Here is a 23,843-nt window from a genome sequence, read left to right as displayed (position 1 = left end):
AACAGGTGAGGTTTATATTCGGTACCTCATTTTTCCGCGCGATCCGCATTCCCCGGGTTGCGCCTGAGGGTAAATTGAAACTACGGTATGGGCGCACGGCTCGGACACCGCCCGCTTTCTTGACGCGCTTCTCCACGGAGCCACGTTCGCCTAGGATCGTCGGTCCGTCGGTCCGGGCTGCCGGTTGGCCGCTCAGTCGGTCCGCTTCGACGCCGAAGAACAACGAACAGGCACGACCTGACGGCCTGCGTTTTGTAACGTTTTCTTCGTCTTCCTTCGACATCGTGATTGAACCTAGGTTCACGAGCTGGGGTCGGCGACCCGTGTTGAACTTCAGATCTCCTACAGGAGGAGCTAGCTCCACCGCAGTGTTCGTAATAGTGCACATCTGTCTCGGCGCACTGACGCCCCGCTTCTTCCGCAAAGGCTTACCAACTGTTCAAAAAACTCACGACTACAACCTAACGAAGCCTCGTAGAGCCATGGGAGTTTTTACGCGTTGACCTTTCGCTGAAACGATGATCCGAGCCTAGTCTGGGGCGGATCCTTCCAGCGACCTGATGGAAAAAAGGGAAAACGTTGACACATGGCTCGATGTCGCGGCGGCTGAAGTTGCCTCGGCAGCTTTCGCTCGGCCAGCGCGCGGTCGGTCGGTCGGTAAGACTTCGCCGGGAGCCTCCTCCAATCGACGCCGCCGCCGCATCGCTTTCTTCTGGGAGGTTCGTCCGTGGCGACGGTCGAGACCTCATCGATCGCTTCATGGACCGACGCCGAGGAAGTGCTGGGTACCGCCGCCGATGCCGCATGTCTCTTTGCATTACACGCTGTTTCCTTGTCGTCGTAGCCTTTATCGAGGCTTTGATAGCGCGCTCGATGTGATTGTTTCTATGTTGATGCTTCAGCTGCTGATGTCCTTCGTGCTGGCTTCCCACAAGGAAGCTAGCGAGCCAGTCAGGACGGACCCTTCTTAAGGCCAGTGGTTCACCATTCGTGGTTTTTCAGAGCCGTCTCTGGACCGAGACCCTCTTCTTTAGATAGCCGAGTCGGGGAAGCTGAGCAGGCCTTTTGAGTTATGTAGAGCAGGCCGGAACGCTTGCCAGAGAGCCACCGGGAGCTACCCACTCTGCGGCCTGGTTGGCTTTCTTCCTCAAACGCTCATTTTGAGCTCGCCTGGAACCTGGAACCACCTCGAGCTTCTCTATCTGATTTAAGCCGGAAGAGACTTGCACGGGGACGAAGGAACACGAGTCAGGAAGTCGCCAAAGGGAATTCCTAGGACATCGCTTCTAGACCAGCGGGGCAACGCGACGGACAAGCGAATTATCAATTCACGACGATCCAAGCTGAGCCGTGATCCAGGCTCTCCTGAAAGTGTGTATGAAGCCGAGGCTCCCCGAGTTTCTTCTGCTGAATCGAGCGGAGCTCGTAGGGATCCGATTTCTATTTTCCACGTCACGCTCGGGCAGGGCGGTTCCATGGAAAAGGGACCGGTTATTGAGGAGCTTGCACTCTCTCCTGAGCTCTGAGCTCCCCCGACGTCGTATCCGGTCCGAGGTAGGTCGCATTCGAAGAAAAACGTCGAGCCGACCTTGAACTGAAAACGAGTAGACCGTCACATGATGCCGAACCGGGAAGGCGCGTGTGAGGCCGCGAAGTTTACATGGGTATAAATGCTGAACGTGAAGGATGACGTCTATTTACTCGATCTATTCCGAGGGTTTCCGTTCTCACGGACGTAGAGACCGGGGCGCCTCGCCGCCGATCGGTGGTGGTTGTGGCGGCGGCCGCCCGATCGCTGCCCACCGGACCCAGTGAGCACGCTGTCGACTCGAGGCACGCGGTCGAACAGCGAAAGCCGAGTCGAGTGAGGTGGAGTGACCTCGAACGGCTTACCGGAGTCTGTCTACACTCGCGCTCACGTGGACGGTTCGAGTCATCAGCGGCGAGGCAGAAGGTCTTCTTCACGCTTCACACATGACGCAGAGCGCTTGACTCACGCGGACCACGAGTGAATGGTGAATGACGTGCAGAGAGAAGCCACTGATCGTTTGCCCTCTATCACGGCGGAGCGTCTCTGGGCGATTTGAATCTGGCTCGATTGCGCACCGATTTATAAACAACAACTAGTTGATGCTTGAAATAGAACACCTCGTTGAATGAGATTCTGGCGGCATCTTCCGGTTCCCGGCAGATCTTCAGGCCTCTGGCGTTCCGACCCACGGTTTACTGTACCGATCGAGTTGAGCTAAAAGGCATTCGAGGCGGGCGCCGCGATGCCCCGACCACGGCATTTCGGAAGGCTTGACCTTGAAATGATTCGGGGACAAAGTTTTGGAAGGCAAGGAAGAGCGATTCACCTAGAATTGAATTAAATGCTTGTCCTGGAGCTGAGAATCCTTCATTAGAAAAGATCTGTGAGCTGGGCCGTGAGACCGATCGGGATTTTTTCTATGCCGAGTTGAGACTTTTATATGTCTGGGACGAAACTGAGAAAATCCAGGGAGCTCGAGCCACGACTTGTCTGCGGCCGCAGGGTCCGAAGGAGCCACAGGGTCGATAAGCCCAGAGTATCGCTGATTGTCCGATATTTCGGATTTGGGTAATTCAGCGTGGCTCCCGAGCCGAGAATTCGAATTCCGAAAATCGCCATTTCTGGGAGCATCTCACACTTTATCGATGAAGCACGTCAACAGGTCACGGTGAAAAATTCTCTCCGACATCAAGTTTCCTCAAAAAACGAGTCTCAGAGCTCTTGAATGTTGTCACCTGACGCCTCTTGATTTGAGTACTCGAGCTGTCTCGTACGCCATGATTGAGTTTCGAAACAGGTGCACCAGATCGACTTCCTCCTCGGGTGAGTGTTGGCATTCAACGACACGCGTTCTGCGAGCCGGAATGTTCGCTCTCCGGATGCGCTTCGTCGTCGCCGCCGTCGTCATCGTCTTTGAAGTAGCATCCACGACTGTGATCGTTTGCCGTGGTGTTGGCCCATTTATTAAATCAGGATAAGCTGAAGCATATCTATCTCTAAGGGCGACGCGACGGGTCTGAAATAGAACTCGACTAGAGAGAACCACCGGATGATTGTGGGTGGGAGGAGATGACGGCGAGGCGCGTTGCTTGCGGAAGATCTTCAACAAGCGTCGTGTGGGTGGCTCGCGGACCGACCGACGGTTGGCTTGCCTGCCTTGCTCATTGGCCAACGGAAGTCCGACCGAGGCATGACTTTGGCGAGAACACCCTCGCCCGAGAGACTCCGCGGGAGGCGGTCGCAGTGGTTTTCGTCTTGTATCTCTGTCTTCGATCCCGCCGAGCTTTCCGTTCTCTTCCGAGAGACAATCGAACAGTCGAAGCAATAGTATAATCGGATGAATCGAAAATTAAATCGAGCCCATATGATTTTATGTCCGCTCGGTGCATGACATAAACGTTCGCCGTCGACATAAATAAACGTTTCCAATACGACGAAGAGCTTGTTCAATGGGGCGAGGGACCACTGTCGATTGTTCGGAGCTAAACGTGTATCACAGAGCAACCTCGTACTTTTACGACCGCGACGGCTGCGGACAGAGATCAGAGCGGAAACCCGAGAGACATCTAGAGCTGAAAGCGACAAGAATCGATCGGGATTTGGAGAACCTTCGGGAGGTTGGCTCTAAGTAAACAAATGGTGAACGTGACCAGAAAACGCGTCTACACCGTGAGTTGTTTCGTTAGTTCACTCGCCCGGAATTCCACCGGGAACGATTCATGGTCTGTATAGTTAAGCGTAGACAACCGTCGGCGAAGACCTCGACGCAGGGCATCTGAACTCTCGCAAGAGCCCCGATTCCGGCGCTCTCGGCGCGCGAATTCGCGATGTAAGATTCTTATCCACACAGCTCATGATCAACGACGGTCCGATCATCTCGACTCTCGACTGCCGTCACACCTCATTCGATCTCAATTTATTCCTCCTGATGTTGTCTCGATTTTCGGAGACTCGTTATCTTCTTGGAACAGAGTTTTCGGTTCCCTTGTTTCCAAGTTGATTTGATTCGCAGCATCGGTGGCAGCTTCTAATTTCAGAAGCTCTGAGCAAATTGCCTCGACGACTAATCAGTGGAAAGACGAACAACTACGGCACGAACTTCACGCGGATTTATGTACGAGAGGAAAGAGAAATGAAATAGTACCGAACTTCTGCTGCGTTCGATCGGTCCGATGTGAAGGTTGCTTATCGTGCCACTTCCTCTCATCGTCAACACCGTCCGCCCATGAGAATTCAAGCATCAGGGTAAAACCATGGCCGGCCTGAAATGGAGACAAGAAGTTCTTAAAGATTCCACATAACGATTAGGAATTAGGACAATTTGCATTTGATCGGATCGTCGCGACATCCATCAAGGACGATGACGAAGATCATCCATGCTCCGAGCTCCTCAGAGAGATTTATGCTGTCTATAGATTGTGCTTAGAGTCTCGAAATGAAGCGATGCTCGTTCTGCTCTTGATGGAGTCGGCAGTCCCTGGGGTAGATCTGTACTTTCGCCAATGCAAAGGAAGAATGAGACCACGATAGACGCGCCGAATTGATCAGGATTGGAACTCAAATGTATCAGGAAATCGGAGTCTCTAGGGTCGCATGACAAGGTGTTTTTCTACAGAAAGCCAATCGGTGATCGGCTTTCTGGGCGTGGGCGTCCCGCGGTGAAAAATACGAACTTCGAAAAATCCCAAGAGATACGGAGCTTTCCGTCGTTGGAGCGTGTCTCATGACTGTCAGTCGATGTTGACGCTCGTATAATCATTGCTGATGTTTTTCAGAACTGTTTCCGAAAGGACGGAAGTGCCAAAAAGTTTCATTTAGCACTCTGGCGCGGTCGTTTCTTTCTATCATTCAGGCGACTCGAACGTTTGATTCCCTGTATCATTCTGAGTGAAAGGATCGGGCGCGACTCTATGGATCACTCTCTGGAATTTTTTTCCGCATTTCTGTAATATCGTGAACAACGCCATCGGGCGCATAATGAGCGAACCCTGAAATACGCTCTGAAGGGGGCGGAGAGGGTCAGCAGGGGCGAAACAAAATCTCAACGTGGATATAATTCCATCAATGAGTCTTCCCCGAAAATTCGGCTGCATGGGCTACCCGATACCGCACTCGCGCAGTCTTTCCAGACAATACGCGCATTATCCCGCTATTTAACGAGACCACTTTCCGCCGGGTGGTGTCCGCGAGAGACCGCGAAACTGTAGCCCTCTTATTCATTCGTAGCTTGATTAAGGTTACGGCGCTTGATATTCCTCGACTGAGATCATCGCGCTAAATCATAGCCCGACAAACAAGACAGCGTTTTGTATAAGTCCATCAATCTCCCGATTCCAGCCGGCGACTCGATCTCGGGCTGCGATGCCGTCCGCCTCTCAGTTCGACGGTGGCTTGGAGGACAACATTAGCAGTGTCAAAACAGGGATCGTCGAGGAAAGACCCGGCTTACGAAAGACTCGAGGGAGTTGAACTCTACCTGGATGGAGTGGAAGCGTGGAAAGGTGAATGGCCCTTCTGTTAACCAACCAAGCAACAAACCGACCAACCGACCGTCCAACCAACGAACCCACGGGTGAGGCAGGCGACCGACCGACAGACTGACAGACCGACGGGCCACCGAACCGACAAGCCAGTCATCCAGCCATTCAATCTCGGAGAATGGGACAGCACGAAACGACTCGTGGAACCTGGGGCCCCATTGACACCGCAGTACCCTTCTCCGAGAGGACGGAGCGCGTCTTCCAGCCCGCTAACCTTCCAGCCGGTCGGGTGGGTCCCGCTCGCTCAGAGCAGACCCTCCGACCGACCAGCCACGGAACCTTTACGACAACATTGGGAGTTCTCCCTACACGTCGGACGTGACTTTGACCTGAAGAGCGTGACCATTACAACGCGAACGAGAGTGACGGATTTGCCCCATGGATGGATTGAAGTCAAGGGAGTGAGATGGATTGCCAACCGTAGCCTATTCTGCCCTCGAGTTCCATTCGAGTCCGGGCGCGAATCGGTATTTTTTCCCGGTTCTGAAATTCTTCGGAAATAAATTATTTTTCCATCTGCAGTGTTGCGGTTGGAGATCCGTCGACTCCTCGAGACCGTTATGTGGCCGAGGGAGTGCTGGGCTTGTCGCGATGGTTGAGAAGCCTACAAGCTATTTTTAGGTCGGTGAGCCGGGCAAGCGCTTGTCGACCGACGCGGGGAAGTCGACCGCGCGGTGATCGGCAAACTCTACCGCCAAGATTGATACCTGGATTGATGGCCACTATGCCTCTCCTAACGAGATAGCTATCGGTTTTGCGTTGCCCGTAGTCTTTCCGCAGGACCACGAGCGTAGCTAGACTATGAGTCATATGTCTTCTCCAATAGCCCACACGTTCGCTGGCCAGAAGCCACTATGACCACCAACACCGCAATAATCGTCGCTGTCCAAAACCTAATTCAAACGTCACCTCTTAGTCATGAGCTCCCGGCGTTGGAGAGGAAGCCTCCCGGGGGACTTTCATGTCGCGGGGTCTCGGATCGACAATCAATCTCGAAGGCCTTGAGTCTGATGAGTTCAGTAGGCGGAATAACCGTTCGGTCCCGTCGAGGCGCCTCCTTATCTTCTTCCGATACTCCAAGCTCGAGACCTGGGAGTCGAACCCCAGATTTGACCATTCCGGAAAAATCATCCACCCGCACGATCGAAGGAGTCTGCCTGAAGAGGGCGCGCGGACCGACATGCTTGGAATCTCAGAAGTTAGTGAGCCTCCCGAAGGTTCGGATGTTCTCTGACCTCGATTCGACTCGTCTCACGTGCTCGGATTCGTACGGATTTGTTTCAGCCGCCTATCGCCGATTTGTTCCTGAAGGAACTCCGGGATACGACGGTACGACTGATGAAGATGTCGTTTCTCGCTCAAAATTCATGGTCTGTAGAATCGAAAAGGGCCGCTGTTAAGCGAACGAAACAAATTAGTGGCTGACTGGCCGACTAGAAGTAAGTCATGTGACCGGAACGTCACGAGGCAGACACGTGGCCGTTATTTATAAGTTTTCAATGAACCCTGCGCACTTGATTGATTTCGAAACTGCGTCCTCCGTCACGTGACCGATTTCTGTTCTCTGCCAACGATGGTTCCTGAGTCGAACATCGGCCGCATGGATTATCTGGATCACGCTCCAAGCGAGCTTGGCGGCAGTCCGTCTCTTATGCATGTAAAGTATAAATTGATCCTTGCTGGGTTCCTGAGAAGAACAACCACCCTGTTCGAGAGTATGAGAGGATCCCAACTTCTTTCCGGTGTGAGGGATCCGCGAAGAATGCTTCTTTCGTACGTAGATTCCGTGGACGCGAGTCCCGTCGCTGTTTCCGGAAATCCAATTCCAATGGGCGAAATAAAATTGTTTTGAAGTTTGATATCGTTGACGCCGATTTGAGTGCCGGTCCTGCCATCGCGCCGTCGTGTAATCTCGATTGCGGTTTTCGCAAGTGCGATTTGTACAATGTTCCGTGGTCTTCCGCAGCTTGAATGTCTCTGCCGCGGACATGGTCGTCTTCGTTTTCTGCTCCGTCATCGTCTTCGACTTTGTAGTCAATCCACCTCCTTCCCCCGAGTTATAAACACCACTGCTTGGCGGATACAACTCGGCAGACCCGTGGGCGTTTTTATCCGATCGTCTCTGATCGTCGAACACCTGTATGTTCGAGCTCGGATTTCCGGGATTTCTCCCGAGCTCTCGAGGTTTGGACTCGCATGAGGTGCATGCTGCGGCCGGGAACTTTCATCTCGTGTGAAAATCTCAGAGATCGGACCGATCGGAGCTCCGACTCGTCGGGTTCAACCAACACGTGGTATAGGATCACAACGCACGGTTCTTGACATTGGGGCTGAGCGTTCAGAACCTGGAAATGCTGGCTCCGCTCCGCTCAATGAACGTATTGTAGAATGAATGAGGAAGGAAGCAGCCGCTACTTCTGCCATCGCTGCTCTTAATCCGAAAAGTTCATCCAAGTGTCTGCAACGTCCCGCCTAATCGAGTGGACCAATCTGACTCTGAGATTTTTTCAACGATGCGGAAACTAATCAGTCGAGCAATCAGAGGGGTCTGAAAGCTCGATGACCGAAAGTCGGAGGGAAAGTCTAAGACTCCGACAGGCGGCGGATCCTGGTTCACCGGAAGCATCCCCGGTGACTCCGAGCCTGCGGTCACCATCCCGAAAAATGGGGTCGGGGGGAAAAGAAAAAATTCTGATCCTTGTCCGACCAGCGAGGTTCAGAACTCGGCGGGTGAGCGAGGGAAGCCTCCCTTCGATGACTCAAGTTCAAATAGAAGCTGCGATCGATCGTCCACGAGTTCAAACACTCCTCCCTAGTTCAGGAAATAGAACGGTACTTCTTTGCTTCGTCGTTCGAGCCGTGAGCGTATTTTTCAGCGAAACCATTTGCGAAATTGCGGTCGGCATTGATGACTCGATTCCTGGAAATTCTCGGATTTACTCAATGAAAGCATACGGCGAAAATCGACTTGCTCCCCCGTGGGCGGGTGTTTTTTCTCTCTTTCGGAATCGGATGCGTCGCCGTTATCAGATACGGCGAGACTTCAACGCCATGAATCACCGAGTTGATTTGTGATGCTTTCGGAAACACTGTCTCAATGAATAAACATACGCATACGCCGCGGAAAATGATGGCATTTTCAATGAGCTCACAGAATTCAGAGCGCTATGGGCGAGCGCTGGTCGTTGTAAGGATCCTTTGGCTCCGCGATTCTCGGAAACTTGGGAAGCTTGAGCTGTGGCTGGCTCTTCGCGCACGGGAATGAAAGCCGATTCCCACATATGTCCCGCGCCTGGAGTTTCAGGCGACAAATCGCCGGCGGCGCGGAGAGGATAGATTAATGCTCGAATTAGCCATATAAGTGAGTAAAAGGCATCGACAACAACGTCTGACCCTCGCGGAGTCACAATAACCGCCTGCATCTGAAGTCAACGCTCTGAGATGCCGCATTTACGTGCAGATTCAGATCAGACAGAGCAGTTTGCAATCGTACGCTTCGTCGGAGCGTTATTGATCCGCGAGCCCATCGCAATCTGTTATCATTATGGTCCGAATCGCAAGAAGCAAAACATAGCTACGGCAAGCGTTGACGACTTCGATGATAACGGACGTCTGTTTGTCGACCAGCGGCGGCGTTTGATTGATGACATTGCAGCGTGAATTCAAGTCATAAACATGAGCTGAGGCTCAATGTATGATACAAAGCAGTCGCATTAATTGTCAACGATCGCTAAGCACGCCGGAGTCAGACTGTATTGTCCGGCATGCTCTGGACCTTCTCCGTCCACTCCTGCATCGGACGAAGTGGATTTCACCCTGGCGTAAGAACTCTCAACGCACTCTACGCAGGGGCGGAAATTATGCATTGAACTATGCTGCCGGCTTGAATCCCAGCGGGAAATCGTCGCGGAAACAAGAGCGCATTCAACATGGAATGTCTCAATTAGCATTCAAGTCGAAGCCGTCCACGCCCGGGCGCTCTCTGCTCGACTGTATAGATATCTGTTGCCCGGTATGGAATTTCGAAGAAAAAAATCGAGGCTGAAGTAATCGGAGGAAAATTACAAATCGTTCGTTTGTTCTCAGTTGGAGGCAACCTTGTTTCCCATGAACGATGAGTACGTGGCCAAAAGGCTCGATGCTCATACGGTGTCGCTCTTCACCTCACAATGAAATCATGCATCACCGTCGACATCCGAGACGTACGTTCGACGAAAAGGAGCAAGAAAAAAACTCTTGTTTGCGCGAGAATTAGAAATTTCCCGAAGCTTAAATTATGACCGCGATACGTTTCTCGAAATGTGCAAACGAAATCACGGAAGACCTTGTGCGGAGCGGTCAGCGGTGGCTTGCAGAATCAATCAATCCAGCAAATGGGCGCGTTACGTACGCCGTAATCACGCGATACTATACTACAGTGAACAACACTGACAAGCCGACAGACTGACCGACCTGTGAGCTGCGCGACTGGCTGGCAAGCTGACTGGCACGCTGGCTCAGACTGACTATTCGACTCCGCTGCGATACCATCAGCGTTTGACGTCCCACGCCATCACGTCGATTCGAAGTACTACGTGAGGCTCTGATCATACGAGACAAGTCATATCGCGTATCCGTGCTAGACGTTACGGGTCTTCCACTAAGATATGCTCGAATTACGGTATCCAGCTTCGCTTACCGCTATCGGGGTATGGGGAGGACGGAGGACGGAGAGAGGGAGGGGGAAGACCTCGTCGACGAGAGGAATAGAGGACCCCGGGAGAGGTCTTGGAGGGTTGGTCTTCTGCGGCTCGGAAAAGTTCGGCAGGTTGACCGTTACAATCCCCTGGAGCAAATGGTAGCCAAGTGAGCTTGAACCCGAGAATAATCACATCACAGATCGATAGAACGAATTTCATGGAAACGATGGAGCCTGCTCTTCGATTGAGGCTTGCGTGCCCAGAACTTCAGGGACCACACGAAACAAAAGAGGAGTGCTTTTATGATCGCTCACCACGAGTTTTCGTCTTCTTCCAATCTTACCTCTTGCTGTCTACCGGCTCGACTTTGTATACTCACACCTCGAGTGAAGTTTATGCGTCTTCAGCGGAGTCGCACACCTCACCACGACTACTGTTCCGTCAGTTTCCTGCTCGACTCGCTCGCTCCCGAAAACAGACGAAATCATCGGCGAGGCCACAGACGATCCCGAGCATTCGGACTTCGAACTCGAGACGCCCGACATCGAGCTTCGCCGTTAGATAACCCGTCGCTCTCGCCATTACATAACGGCGCGGATCTGAAACGAGTAACATGGAGGTCCGTATAGAGACGTCAGTTGCGTGTACGATGATGCCTTTGACAACGGAACAGCATCGTATTCGTGGTTACAGCGCCTCCCTCACGACGACTGCTGTGTCTGAAATATCGTTATCGAACATGACGAACTGACGAGATAATACTGAGACGCTCGAAGATTCCTCTTGTGAGAAGAAGAATCAAATATATTTTTCAGAAAAATAACACAAGGTATTGGCTGCGGCTCACCCCTGCTGTGTCTCAGTCAACGCGTAAGAGATGTTCCCGATGATAGGTTTCAGTTTGAAGTGTTTTGGATGTCCTGACAAAACAGAACCGTACAGCTCCTAATCGAAACAGCACCCACGAAAGCTGTTACGAGAACAAGAAATGAAAGGAAAAGAGATCGGAAGTTTCGAAAAAATTCGGGAGTTCTCCGACAGACGAGGCTTTTCCGATTGCAGAGTCAGAGGCGACTCCCTCAAAGTTCTCTAGCTGCTCTGCTGCATCTATGTAACTTCAGAAAATGAAGAATCTTGCGGAAGCGACGAGAGCTCGGGCCGCGAGCCGCGACGTCTTCAGCCTGGCCATGCCTGCGAATCAGGATGCCGACTCATTTAGGAATGGAGCTTGCTTGATTGGCTCGCTGCTCTTCAGTAGGGAATCCGATGAGTCATTCTTTCTAGCACCCCTTCGCCGATCTGTTATTTGCATTCGAGCAGTCTGCTCAAACCTTCCAAGAGTTCTGGGAAAAACGTAGCTTTAGTCATCCAGGGTGTGCGCGTTGGCTTCAACGAGGGGTTCGCCGTGTACGGTCGGATGGATTGCTACTTGTGCTTCATCGTGATCGTACTTCAATCAATCATCTGAATCACTGACTGAATTCGATTGTTTTTTGCGCTGGGTGCGGTTCTGCCGTTGACGGCGATCTTCACCTTCACTTCAGAAACCCACTACGGATCTGGTAGTCAGGATCGAGAGCAGGATGGAAGGATATGTTGATTCAGACATGCTGCTTGACACGACAGCTGTTCCGATCGAGTGGAGGAATATGCAGCATTTTTCGTCGAGGCAGCTTTCCAATTTCGCCACAATGAATCCTTGTCATGAGAGCCTAGAGGACAATGCCGCTGACGGCGACGCCCCTCTCATGGAGTCAATACATGGCGAGCACTTGAATCGATAACGAAGAGATCTCCCGAGTCAGCGTGTTTGATGGGAAACGCTGGAGAGCGCGGGAATTTCCTTCGAAAAGGAGTCGAAGCAGTCCGAGAGGTCTCATCCCATTCAAATTATTCTAGAACGATTCTCAACGCGCAGAGTCGTCAAGGAAATCCATGAGGCTCATTCCTGACGATTAGAGCTCAATGAGCTCTTCTCCAAAGATTGCCCTTGCGGTGAAGGCCTCCGATCGCGTCGACCTGTTTCGGGGCGAGGGTGTTAATTGGATGAGCAACCAGTGCGCAGATGAGTGGAAGAGCAGCGAGTGGTGTCAATCAACGACCATTTACATTTGTTGAAGAATTCCAATGTGGTTTCTGAAAGATTTTCTGCCTCCGGCTCTCAAGCCAGTTGCTCACTCGCCCCGCGGAGAAGAAGAGTCAACCTTGAATTTCTTGAATGAAATCGAACTCCTACGCACGTGCCACGCTTAAATTACGTGAATTCTGCCGAGTTTCGCTTCTGGTCGCTCCGACACAAAGAAGCTCGAGTCTCGCTTCCTCCGTAGCTGCACAGGATCATCACCAATCTACGCGAAAACAACACTCGACCGCTGCTAGAGATCAAGTCTGGCCTTTTCGTAGACTCGCGCGTACGATCCATGCCATTGTTCATTGGAATTTGCGTTCCTCATCCACCGAGACGACTTCAAAAACAAACCTCATCCATCCTCGAGCACCATCAGCGAACATCGAATGCTAAGCCATCAAGTCGAATCTATCATCGTTCCCGGAGACTCCACCGTGTTTTGAGAAACTCTTTTCCGGGGAGCGAATATTATCCACGGCTTCGGCACATTGTTCTCCTCGGGGGCAAAACGTCTCTGCCGATGCTTAATCTACAGGCCATGGATACCGAGAAATTCCTTTTACACCTCGGGAAAGTATTGACAGATATTCCAAAGAATCACTTTTTATGTGCACGAAAACTTTCGAAAAGTGCGTGTAACGAAATTAGTTTTTCGCGATAGCCCTTTGTCCCGGTTTACGATTCCAGAAGAGACCCATTCCCATTGTATCTTTTTTCACTTGACCGATGTTCGTCAAGGAACAGAAGCGGCTGAAGTCGATCAGGTAGCGTGAACACTGGCCGTACCCCGCGCGTTTGGATCGAAGACGTCTCCAGGCTCATGCGAACGTGATTCGCGATGAGGAGCTCCGGGCGGAACGCAGCACTGCGTGGCGATCGCTAATCGAAAGCTTCATTTACATTTACATGAACAACTGAAGCAATTAATGATCGAACTTTCGACGCGGATTGTCGGATGTTGGTGTCATTTGACGGGAACTCTGACTGCATTATTTGAACAGAAGAAACAATGAAGAAACCAGGAGGAGCGACCAAGTCCCCGATATGCTCCGAACAGGAAATAGAGTTTCTGCTGTTCGCGAGTGACTTTCGGCTGATGTCAGTCTGGTTCGGGTGCGCCGCTTTTAATAGAGCCGAAGATTACGTCACGCTGCGAACGAGAACGGTCAGGCGTGACATTCGCCTCCAGAATACACATGTGCTTCGAGTGATAGGTCGAGCGAGAACCCGAAGTTTCTGGTTCGGAAGATGTCCGCAAATTCGGTGTATTAGTCAGTAGCGATCGTCCGGCGGCTAGATTCGGTTTGTAGACACGAATTATCGACTTTTGCGAACCATTGACCTGGAAGTTTGGTTTTAAGGTAAATAAACAAACTACGACACGTGACGTCGATCGTGTCCACACGGGCTCAATTCACTGCGCATTAATTTCAATCGCTAACAACAACTGGTGATGATGTTTCTGCGACGTCCAGTGTCCTTGGCGTAGCCTGCCCACTCATATCAATGGATCCGATCCATGAATGAACGTAACCGAGGAAGGAGTCTACGGGAAGGGGCGAAACTCGTACGTACGCTGTTTTCGCTGTCGTTTCGTGGAAATGCGCGAAGACGTTGCATCGCGAAGTTTCACCGATTTCCGGTGAGACGATGAGTAAGCGTTCGCTCCCGCCGTCTTCAACACGGTCGACAATCGCAGAGCTACGTGAATGAGTGGATGAGCAAACGAGAGATTCTGGTTCGTGTTCTTCTTTCCGCGGAAATTCTAATGGGAGTGGGGGCGAGTCTCCACGTTTCCGAACTATTCTGTTTTTCTTCGCTTCCAAACGAGGAGCTCGTTACGTCGGGCGACGCACGCTCGAAATTATGATCAGAATCCGCCCAGGGAGAAAATTGACGATTCAAAATTCAGTGAAAGTGATCGGAGAGCTGACAGAACTCCTATTGGATGCGGGAGTCGCCTACCAGCTACTAGGTCCTACTCGTATGCGGTGAACTTGTTGCTGGTTCGGGGTACGAGGGGAGAAAGACGGAAGTCATGGGTATCCTACATCTCGCCGCGATTTGGAATTCCCGCGGATGAGGCAGACCAAGAAGAGTCTGGTTCAAGGAGCCTCGACGGATATGCGCTTGCTCAAAGGCATCGGGCGTGCGGCCGGGGGCGAGGCCCACCGCCGGAGTCCTGTTTCAGTCTCTCCTTCCCCTCGGGGGCCTCGTGGAGGAACTGACTTCCGCAGTACGACTATGGGAGCTCCCATGGTGTCCCTGATTTTCGAGTCGAGTTCTCCAGGCTCCACAGGTCCGAATTCTGAGTCTGAAGTCTAGCGCTTGTGAGCTGGGGAATATCGTCACAAGGATTCCGGCCTGCTCAGATCGTTGTTCGTAATCCACAACATCGAGGGGTTGGAACCTGGGGAGAATCGGAGAGGAAAACTCTATGCGGTCCCTCGCAGGCCCTGGGAACGATGAGGCTTACGCCTTCAATTTCTCGTCTGCTCCAATATCGGCGTCTGATAATTAGCTGCTGGATGCTCACACACGTTCAGCTTCTTCCTCGTAGCTCATAGAACTCATAGACGTATGTTCGTACCCCAGGACACGCATCGTATATGCATCGATGTTCGAGACAGGACCGCGTGTTGTTTAGTGGTCGTGGTTGAACTCTCGGTGTTGTGATTTTCATCCGCTGGGCGGAGCGGAGATTGAGATTCTGGAACGAAAAACACGACGCCTACGGGATTTCGTTGGGGCTACGCTGGAGAGGCTTGGCGGCTTATGAATGAAGTGTCTTTTCTGCGTGGGTTTTACTACGGCGACGTCGAGTCGGGCCACTAATGTTAACCTTGCTTCGGAAGATTGTGCGTGTGGTGGGTAGATTCCGGCCGAGCAAGCGACGGACCGGTCTGCGGCGGCTGCCGCTTCGATCTTTCAGCAGCGCCGCGACGACTCGCAAAAGAAACGACAGCGGTCGCAGTCCACCGACCATCACACAAGCGTCGGCAAAACTGAGTCGGCAGTGGTCATTAGGGAGAACCGAACAATTAGGAATTCTCGAAAAAATATTTCCACGAGATTAAACAATCGAAGCGACCATGACTACGCGGTTCAGAGTTGGCTTGTGGCACTGACGCCGTCTTGTTCAACTCAAGCCTTCGGGGTTTAGTTGACGGTTGCCCGAAGCGCTGGTTCGTGAGCAACACCAACAAGTGTGAGACCGACCGCAAGATCTTGGACCTCTCCGACGAAACGCGTCGCGCCATCTCATGAGCGGATGACGACTCAGGACTCAAGAAGTAGTCCGAGTGGAATCCCGAGGGATTCCCCAGAATGACTGAAAATCGAACTCGATTCAACGGCGAGTCCCTGTCGTCACCGGCGCTGCCTACTGTGTAACTTCCTCTGTTCCTCACGGAAATCCAACACAATGGACCGAGAGGCGCAGGATCACTTATGTTTTTTTCTGCCCGCAGGTGGAGACCTCAGGCTCTGAAGATGAGGAAGAGTCGGAGGATTCGGATTCGCCGCCGCGGGAAAATACTCAAGCGGGAACTTCATCGAGCGCGACTCAGGAAGCGACGGCCTCGAGTAAGTTTCAGCCGGAACCGTCCCGCAATTCGTTGTAGGGCTCTCTGTAGCTCTCACTCCGAGCGGACTTTGCCCAGCTTCATTTCTAAACTCGTCTGCATTGCAGAAACGCCAAACGTCGTCTTCCTGCCAAGTGTCCTTACTTCAACGGAAGAACCTGTGAGACAGGCTGTCATGCTGCCGAATGGCACGATTATAATAGCAGGAGATCCGACGAATCAAAGATCCACTTCGACGAAGACTTCGACTCCAGATCAACGCTTGAGAGAGAATCAGGTACAGAATCTCCTGTGATACGAAACACGCATTTCCGAGACAACTCGCAACCTACTCATTATCATCATTCGGATGTTCACGCTAGTTACTGGCAGATCATATCGATATTTGGAGTTCGCGCTCCTCGAGAGCGGGTCATAGCCATCACTTCTTTCGCAGAAGTCATGAGCTTCGGAAGTGCAGCCATAGCCCCGAAACATTCAACTCCTTGGTGATCTCCGTACGACGAAGCTTTCTTGGAGTATGCATCTAGGGCGTTATAAGGACTCATCGTTGATCCGAATTCGAGTACGGGGATCGTCCGAGGGAGTCGGAGGTCTCTCGATGCTGTCCGCGACAACTAGATCAGCGCTGCTGAAGAAAAAGCGAAGACGTTCCTGACTGGACTTAGGGAACAAATTGTGATCGACATGAGCAGAAGCACAACCACCCTGGCCGAAGAGGAGTACAAGAGCCTTGTCTGTATCGTGGCGCAATATAGAGTACAGGGCGCGCATCGAAATAAGCATGATTTGATGAGCTCGAAACGAATACCTACGTTTCAGCGATGTCAGATGTCAGGAGTGTGTCGAAGAGCAGCTCGCGTTCGGAGCCGAATAAATCATAATTGATATTGGGAAACTTCTTGGCTATTCATCCTTCGTAGGTTCCCCTGCGGAATTCTTCAAGTCGCCCCATGGAATCTGATATCAGGAAATCGCTCGCCCAGCATCGCTCTGCCTGCGTAAATCAGTCATGGATCATAATCCTGTGACTGGTAGCGGCCGACTTCGATCGAGTGTTGGGCTGATTGAAATATTTGATGCACCTGCTACCGGTCGGGCTTCAACGGATCTTACACAAAAATCGCCCCGCGCGTCGGCCCTCTATTCCTCAAGCGAAAGCAGCCTCCTCTAGAGCAGTCTAAGGGTGCTACAGGAGCAGTCTGTGGAGCCTTTGCCGTTCTCTGGAAACAGAGAGCCCTCACAGGCAGCCGTTCGACTCCTTCGAGATATCCCCAGGAGTCGAAGGGCTCTGATATCGGGTCGACAGGCAAGAACCGTGTATCGCATCGATTGTTACGAACCTGGTCGGGATCGTGCGAAACAAAGAGACCAGTCGCGGAGCGGCACCGTTCATTGGGACAAGTCGAGGTGTCCTAGGTCAGTGGTTCCCAAACTCTTTCTTCCACAGGGATTCCGCAGGTACACTTCGGGGTTCCGCGGAACCCAGTTCCGGGAAATTCTGGCGCGTCCGCAGAGGGGGGGCTAGGGGGCTATGGCCCCCTCCCCTATGCGAGGACCCGATCTAGCCCCCCCCCTTCCTTCAAAAAGGATCCTGTGGACTCCACTGTAGGTTACATGATAGCATGACGAAGCTACATCCCAAACGTATTCGCGGGTCGACCCTTCAGCAAGCTTCCCCTCCCCTGGTACCGTAGAAGAGGTAAACGACGGGGAATTCGATAGCCGCTTCGAGCATCGAATCAGCTCTGGACGGTCCGGGTCAATCGGAGACGAGTCACCATGTTTTCGAAAAGCGCAACATCTTCCCAAGCTTCGGAATTCGAATTTTCCCGCCTCGACGAAACCAGAAAGGTATCTAATAGCGGTCGGATTATACCGCGCTTCGGGTATGTAGAGCGCTCCAGGGCACCTTTCTGTGATTGTTATGCGCTCCCGTCGGCGAGAAGATATATCTCTCGAAACCGACCAGGATGGAGGACGGGGAAAAAAAACTCGATAAGTACTACTATGACCTTTACTTCCCCCCTCTCACTGGGGAAGAGAACTTCACGAACTCAACTGTGAACTACGCGGGCTGGGGGTTCCTTGGAGGCCTCTCGACGGGTGCATACAGGAGTGTCATGCGAGGACGTCCTCCGCTCGCAGGTAGGTCATCTCTCATCTTGTAGAACAATAGCTCGAATGTGCTCTCGGTTCCTTTCATGAAGTCTGCTTAGGTCTTCTGCGAGAATTCGCTCTGCTTCAATCGGAGGAACGACCCCATCGAGGAGAGCCGAACGAGATCCCACTGGGAGGGAAGGAAGTCGCGGATGCTGTACTCTCGAAAAGTGCTCGGAAGCCCGTCCCTGATCTCGGGGCTCACGATCGCCTCGAGTCAGAAGTTCCTTCGGCGAGCTTTGGGTTTCAGCGGGAGCTCGAAGCGCTGTTTCTTTGTTCTGGAGATGATATCACGATGTTCTTCGGAAATCATACGAAGACCGAAATTTTGATTCATTTCTGTAATTTCTAGGTTGGCCGCTATCGCTACTCATGGGGGTGGGACTCGCGGTGGCTGCAGACGCTTACCGGAGAGGCTTGCTGGCCTACAAGGAATACACTGTCCGCCGGGCCTTCTACTACATGACGCTTCATCCTGAAGATTTCCCGCCGCCGGAACGAATCAAATTTGCCGATTACTGGGACACGTGGGAAACGAACCGTTGATTCAGGGAGCGGAATCCCGTCGGGTATACTCTACTGCACCTAGAATACAAGAACCTGTATGTGAATGAATATATAAAGTCTGTGACTGTGACAGCGGCCTGTTCTTTCACCATCTAGTGGGACTGGATATCCTGGGTTGCCGAGTCCGTCGGCCTATCACTCGGTACCTCCACCGGTGATGAAGTCTCCGGGGCAGCCGAGGGCGGGGGGATTCTTCCCTCCTGGGCTTTCGGTGGTTTGAGTTCTCAAGGAATAATTGATCCTATGTGATTGCAATCCAGGACAATTTTCGTGTCCGTCATCCGAGGAACCTTCAAGGGAAGAACTGGTCGGTTGCGTATTTCCTCCTCAATATTTATTTCTCCCATACAAACTAAGCCGTGACCGTCGCGGTCGAATCCATGCAACTCGTGGAGGCTTATCCGTTAGAGAACAAGACTCGTCGTTCGGTGTTACAAATGATTATTATTTCGGGTATGAGGTTCCGCAAGGAGGGGTCGTCTCGTATGTACATTTCCTCATTGCAAGAGACCGAAGAGACCGAATAAGACCGGTCGAGTGTAACTTCTTCCCCAATCGGCCGAGTTCATTTTTCGACGACAGATCCCTCGCGACGCTCCGTTCGCATGGATTGCATTAGGTTCAGTGAGAGATGAGGAATGGAAACACCACTTTCTCTAAACGAGCTTTCGAAAGGTGCGAGGCGTCCGGGGAAGCATGAATGAATCCGGGGAAGCTTCCGAATAGACTAATCTGATGACTGGGAATAAGAGAAAATTGTACAACATGTACAACGTGGCCACGGATGGGACGGCGCGGCGCAGCAACTGGAAAGCAAGCGACTGCGGAAACACAGCCTCGAGCATAAAAACAAAAACGCAGCGTATTTTCGTCCCTTAATTTGTATACACAAAGTATTATTTCAAACGTTCATTGGTGTAGGAGTGAACGCGAGTGTGTAGATGTGACTGTCACCTTCCTTGGTCGGTCGGTCGGTTGGATGATTCGTTGATTTTCATTCCCGCACCGTCTTGCGAAGTCAATGTTTTTCTTTAATTTATTGATATACTACGGAATATAATGATATTATAGTAATCAAGGTCTGACGACGACATTTCCGAAGCCAGTCCTCCGGGCGCTTTTTCTTGCAGTCTCAGTATATTCCAGGGAGTAACGAATTGATGATCTGCTCGACTCGGGCTCTTCTCGGCGCATTCCTCTCAGCAAACGTTGTTTAGTTTGCTTTCACGGACATGGTACGATGGATCAGCGATGATTGATGATGAGCCGTTCGCTCCGATGGCGTAAGACATTGCGACAATTTCCCTAGAAACATTTTACGAGGGGGGTGGCGGAGGTGGGGGTGCACTGAGCAGCGAAGCGAAATCGATTCCGGTCTCGCCGGGGGGAGCGTCGTCGCTACCTTCGGCCCCGGGAGGCGGCACCATCGGCGGTCCGCCGGCGTACATCCACGGTGGCGGAACGCCGTACATTCCAGGTGGTGCTTGTTGATTCCACGCATGCGGGGGCATCATGTGACCACCCATACCGCCCCAAGGAGGCATCGTTTCCATGCCGGAAGTCGATTCGGATCGCGAGCCCGGCGGCGGTGGCCCTCTCGGCGAAGGACCGCGAGGACCTCTGTTCCACTGCCCGCGTCCAGAACCCCAGTTTCCAGACCCACCCGTCCCCTGTCTGTTGTAGTTGCGCCCGCTTCTGCCCCAACCGCCTTCAGATCTCCATCCGCCTCCGTTGCCCTGCTGAGAACCGTAACCCGGCATGGCTTGCGTGCTTGAAGCATTGGAGCTTTGGCTTTCGTCTGTTCTCGATTCATGAGAGCCCCCTTGGATGGCCTTCATCGGACCACTTCGACCACCAAGAACTCCGGAACCTAAAATAGAATCTTCGTGTAAAAATTTGATTAGGGATATTTTCGACAAAATATCGCCATTCGTCACGAAGGGAATCTCACCTCCTCCGAAGTTCCTCTGATTACCCTCGGAACCTTGAGTCTCAGGCGGTGGGCCTTCGCCCAACTCAGCCATGAGCGACATGTACTCCTGGTCGATTTTAGCGTTTTGAGGTCCTTGGGGTTTCCAGTTGCCTCCCGTGCCGCCGGTGCCCGTTTTGTTTCGACAATCCCTCGCGATATGACCGGCACCCCCGCATGATGAACAGATGACATTATTCGTGACATTGGGTTTGTCTGGACACTGCCACGATTTGTGTGTCGTCGCTCCACAGTTGTTGCAACGCATGAACGCTTCGTCACCTTCGCGAAGAGTTCCGTTCAGGAGCGCTAACTCGCGGAGCTGACTCCTGCGCAAGTCGTTTTGTCCTTCAGGAGTCTCTATCACGTCCTTGATGATCTGCGTAATTTTCTTCACAGCTTTCTGAACGACGTCGGTGGTCAAGCCGGAACACAAGGCGTGGAGGGGTTCGTCTTCACCGGGATGGGGCTGACCGTCCTTACCGACTTTTCCCTCCCGAGTTGAGCCCTTTCCGCGGATCGTGATCTTGGCACCGGTATCCTGGCGGCAGAGGGCTCGTTAGGACTCGATGAATTCTGATTTGTCTGACCATGGGGTGGAAACCAGTTCGAGCAGGATATACGTTACTTGCGATAAACTTGCACAACGAACCTTCTCAAGCGTCTTCAGGGTATTCCCTCTGGGCCCGAGTAGAAGTCCAACGAAGTTTATATCTGGATACTGTTCTTGAGGTATCATGACCTTCTCCGAAATTCGGATCGACGGCGGCTTGTAGTCGACCGGTGGCTTGAAGTCCGGATTGATCTTGGTCATCTCCTGGACGAGGTTGTGTCTCTCGTCTTCCAGTCTCTTGCGCACACGGAATTCCCGGGTGTTCATTCTGGATGGGAAAAAGTCGACAATTAGGTAATGCGTCGATATCAGAGGCGGAACGGAGAGCGAGAGTCCAGAGACCTATTCAATGCTGGACGCAGCCGCCGCTACCTTGCCCGATCACGGAAGATCTCTGGAGCACGCAACAAAACTCACCTTTTTCCTGCTGAATTGTAAATAGGCTCCGGCGAGGGTGATCGTTCGTCTGGGTTCGCCGGAATTCCCAAATCGTCCATTCGCAACCTCCTTGAAAGTTCCTCAATTTGAAGCTGGAGAAGATACGCTCGCGTCTGATCCGGAGTCATGTTCCCTGCGGAGAATCGTAAGTCATTTCGGGTACACTCCGACGGGTTCCGCAGAACCTGTACCGACAGTCGTTCTTTTCCAAACATCGATGAAAGTCTGAATGGCGCGGACATGAAGCATTGGGTCGTGAAGACTCGACTCGCAAGATCGTCAGGTCGCTTCCTTCAGCCTCCGGTGCATGATAGACCTGCTTAGCGGAAACGGAAACCTACCAGGTAAGATTGTAGGCATGCCAGGAATGAAGACCTTATCGCACTCTCCGCCAGCCCAACGGGAACGTTTTTTATTGCGACGTGCCTCCTTCGAATCCTGGGAGTTCTCGTTGACTGAAGTGCTCTGGAATGAACCATTCACAAAATAAATGTCTCGGGATTCGAATGGGAGATGGGAAATTCGCTTCCGGAAGTCAAACTTCGCAATAACCTCTCGAAGCTCGGAGCGTACCACATTGTTGGTGTCCCATGCCGGACGGGAATCTCGTTCTTTGCTTCGGCTCCTGCTCCTGCGGCTTCTGTCTCTGGAACGACTTCGGCGGTCTCTTTGGTCGCGGCTCTTGGATCTCCGGTGTCTATCTCTCGATCTGGACCTTCGACGACGGTCTCTGGAACGCGAACGAGACCGTCGGCGGCGATCGCGCGATCTGCGGAATGAATCGAACGTCTGAGACTTTTTTCCTCGGCCGTCCGAGGGGAGAAGAGGACATCATCGTATTCGAAATCGCGGGAGTCATCAAGCCCTCCGATGAGCTCGGACTCGATTACGCCGTGAGGCGGCGAGCCGATCAACCGACTCCATACTATCATATCCCGATTTCGCCAACTATAAGCGGGCAGGACTGATCCCGGGTCGACGGAGTTTCCCGGCGAGTTGCCCCGATCCGAAAACGACATAGAATATACGGCATTGGACACGCAGTGGGAATATACGATGATGAAAGTGCATACCGCACTTCGCAATAGTCACCAAATTCGAGGGAGGAAACAGCACATTCTGCATCCAGAGGGGAATGGTGCTCAGATGATCGGAGTTTAGTGAATGAGGCAGAACCCGAAATCGATAGGAGTTCTTCGAGAGAAATATGTTTCGGCGCCAAACAATGCATACACAGAAAATCTACCGGAATATTGTTGGAAACCCAAGAACGACCGGTTTATGCCGTCCGCGACGTTCCATTTCCTTCGTTTCATATCGACAGCAAACTTCACCGGGACACTGTACGAGGGGATCGGACAGTTGCCCTGATGACTGACGAGGCCATGGCAATGTTTACCTGGATCGACTTCTTCGTTTCCGGTCCCTGCTGCGGCTCCGTTTCCGAGACGACGGCGCAGAGGCGTTCGAGTCTTCGGTTAGTCCGCTCTGCGAAAGCTCGTTCTGCATCGTGTACTGACTCCCATCGGTATTCTGGAAGTTTGACTGATTCGAAGGGAAATCCGGGTACTGCTCGTAGCCGGCGGCGGCGTACTGCATCTGGTATGCGTTGGGCACGAGGTTAGGATCACGTTCCTGCTGTGTTTGAGGTGGAGGTCCACCTGCCGCGGTGATGTACGACGGCCTGAGTAAAGATCCACCGCCTCCGCCGCCCATAGATTGAGTGGAGATCGGCGGTCGGGGCCCAGAAAAACGGGGATTCCCGAGCGGGGTTGTGTTCGCCCCGGTAGCCATGGCTTACGGCGGGCCGGTCCCGAATGGATTTCGACGGTCAAGAGGACTTCGTTCGATGCCTTCGTCCGATGTCAATCACAGCAAGTACATCGAGAGTTCACTTGGACACCGCACGTTAAACTGACTAGGAGAGCTTTTCGGCAAACCTGGAGCCAAAACGCTGCTGTTACGGACACACACAATCTCACTCAGCGCTCGGCCGAAGTTGGATTCAGTTGGACACGCTGAGGAACACCGACAACACCACACACCACCGCCGCCGCCAACAACACGCAGCGCCCCCTCCTCTTCTTGTCTACTCTGAGATTTAAATTCGCTCTATACGGGCAGACGATCCGAG

The 23,843-nt window shown here is 52.4% G+C and overlaps 3 protein-coding genes across 3 annotated transcripts in view; 2 read left to right on the top strand and 1 right to left on the bottom strand.

Moving 5' to 3' along the window:
• bs (serum response factor blistered) overlaps window positions 1-16,854 on the top strand; it is a 30,543-nt gene extending 13,689 nt beyond the window's left edge. The window contains exons 3-5 of the mRNA XM_003746250.2: window positions 15,849-15,963; window positions 16,070-16,239; window positions 16,399-16,854. Coding sequence (XP_003746298.1) covers window positions 15,849-15,963; window positions 16,070-16,239; window positions 16,399-16,407 — 294 coding nt within the window. The 3' untranslated portion in view covers window positions 16,408-16,854. The remainder of the gene's footprint in view (window positions 1-15,848; window positions 15,964-16,069; window positions 16,240-16,398) is intronic.
• Window positions 16,855-17,855: 1,001 nt separating this feature from the next.
• ND-B14.5B (NADH dehydrogenase (ubiquinone) B14.5 B subunit) lies at window positions 17,856-18,755 on the top strand. The gene is made up of 2 exons (XM_003746236.2): window positions 17,856-18,110; window positions 18,475-18,755. Exons 1-2 carry the CDS (start codon window positions 17,936-17,938, stop codon window positions 18,666-18,668), a joined length of 369 nt encoding a protein of 122 aa, XP_003746284.1. The 5' UTR covers window positions 17,856-17,935; the 3' UTR covers window positions 18,669-18,755.
• Window positions 18,756-19,819: 1,064 nt separating this feature from the next.
• On the bottom strand, window positions 19,820-23,503 carry LOC100903805 (splicing factor 1). The gene is made up of 6 exons (XM_029112310.1): window positions 23,109-23,503; window positions 22,051-22,478; window positions 21,689-21,842; window positions 21,311-21,539; window positions 20,641-21,199; window positions 19,820-20,559 (listed from the first exon to the last, which is right to left on the bottom strand). The coding sequence occupies exons 1-6, from the start codon at window positions 23,501-23,503 to the stop codon at window positions 20,006-20,008; spliced, it is 2,319 nt and encodes a 772-aa protein (XP_028968143.1). The 3' UTR covers window positions 19,820-20,005.
• Between the last annotated feature and the right edge of the window lie 340 nt (window positions 23,504-23,843).

This window comes from Galendromus occidentalis, unplaced genomic scaffold (assembly GCF_000255335.2).
Source record: "Galendromus occidentalis unplaced genomic scaffold, Mocc_1.1 scf7180000077492, whole genome shotgun sequence".
Taxonomy (NCBI): domain Eukaryota; kingdom Metazoa; phylum Arthropoda; class Arachnida; order Mesostigmata; family Phytoseiidae; genus Galendromus; species Galendromus occidentalis.
Note: the sequence above shows the minus strand (reverse complement) of the source record. Positions and strands in the feature narration are given on the sequence as shown.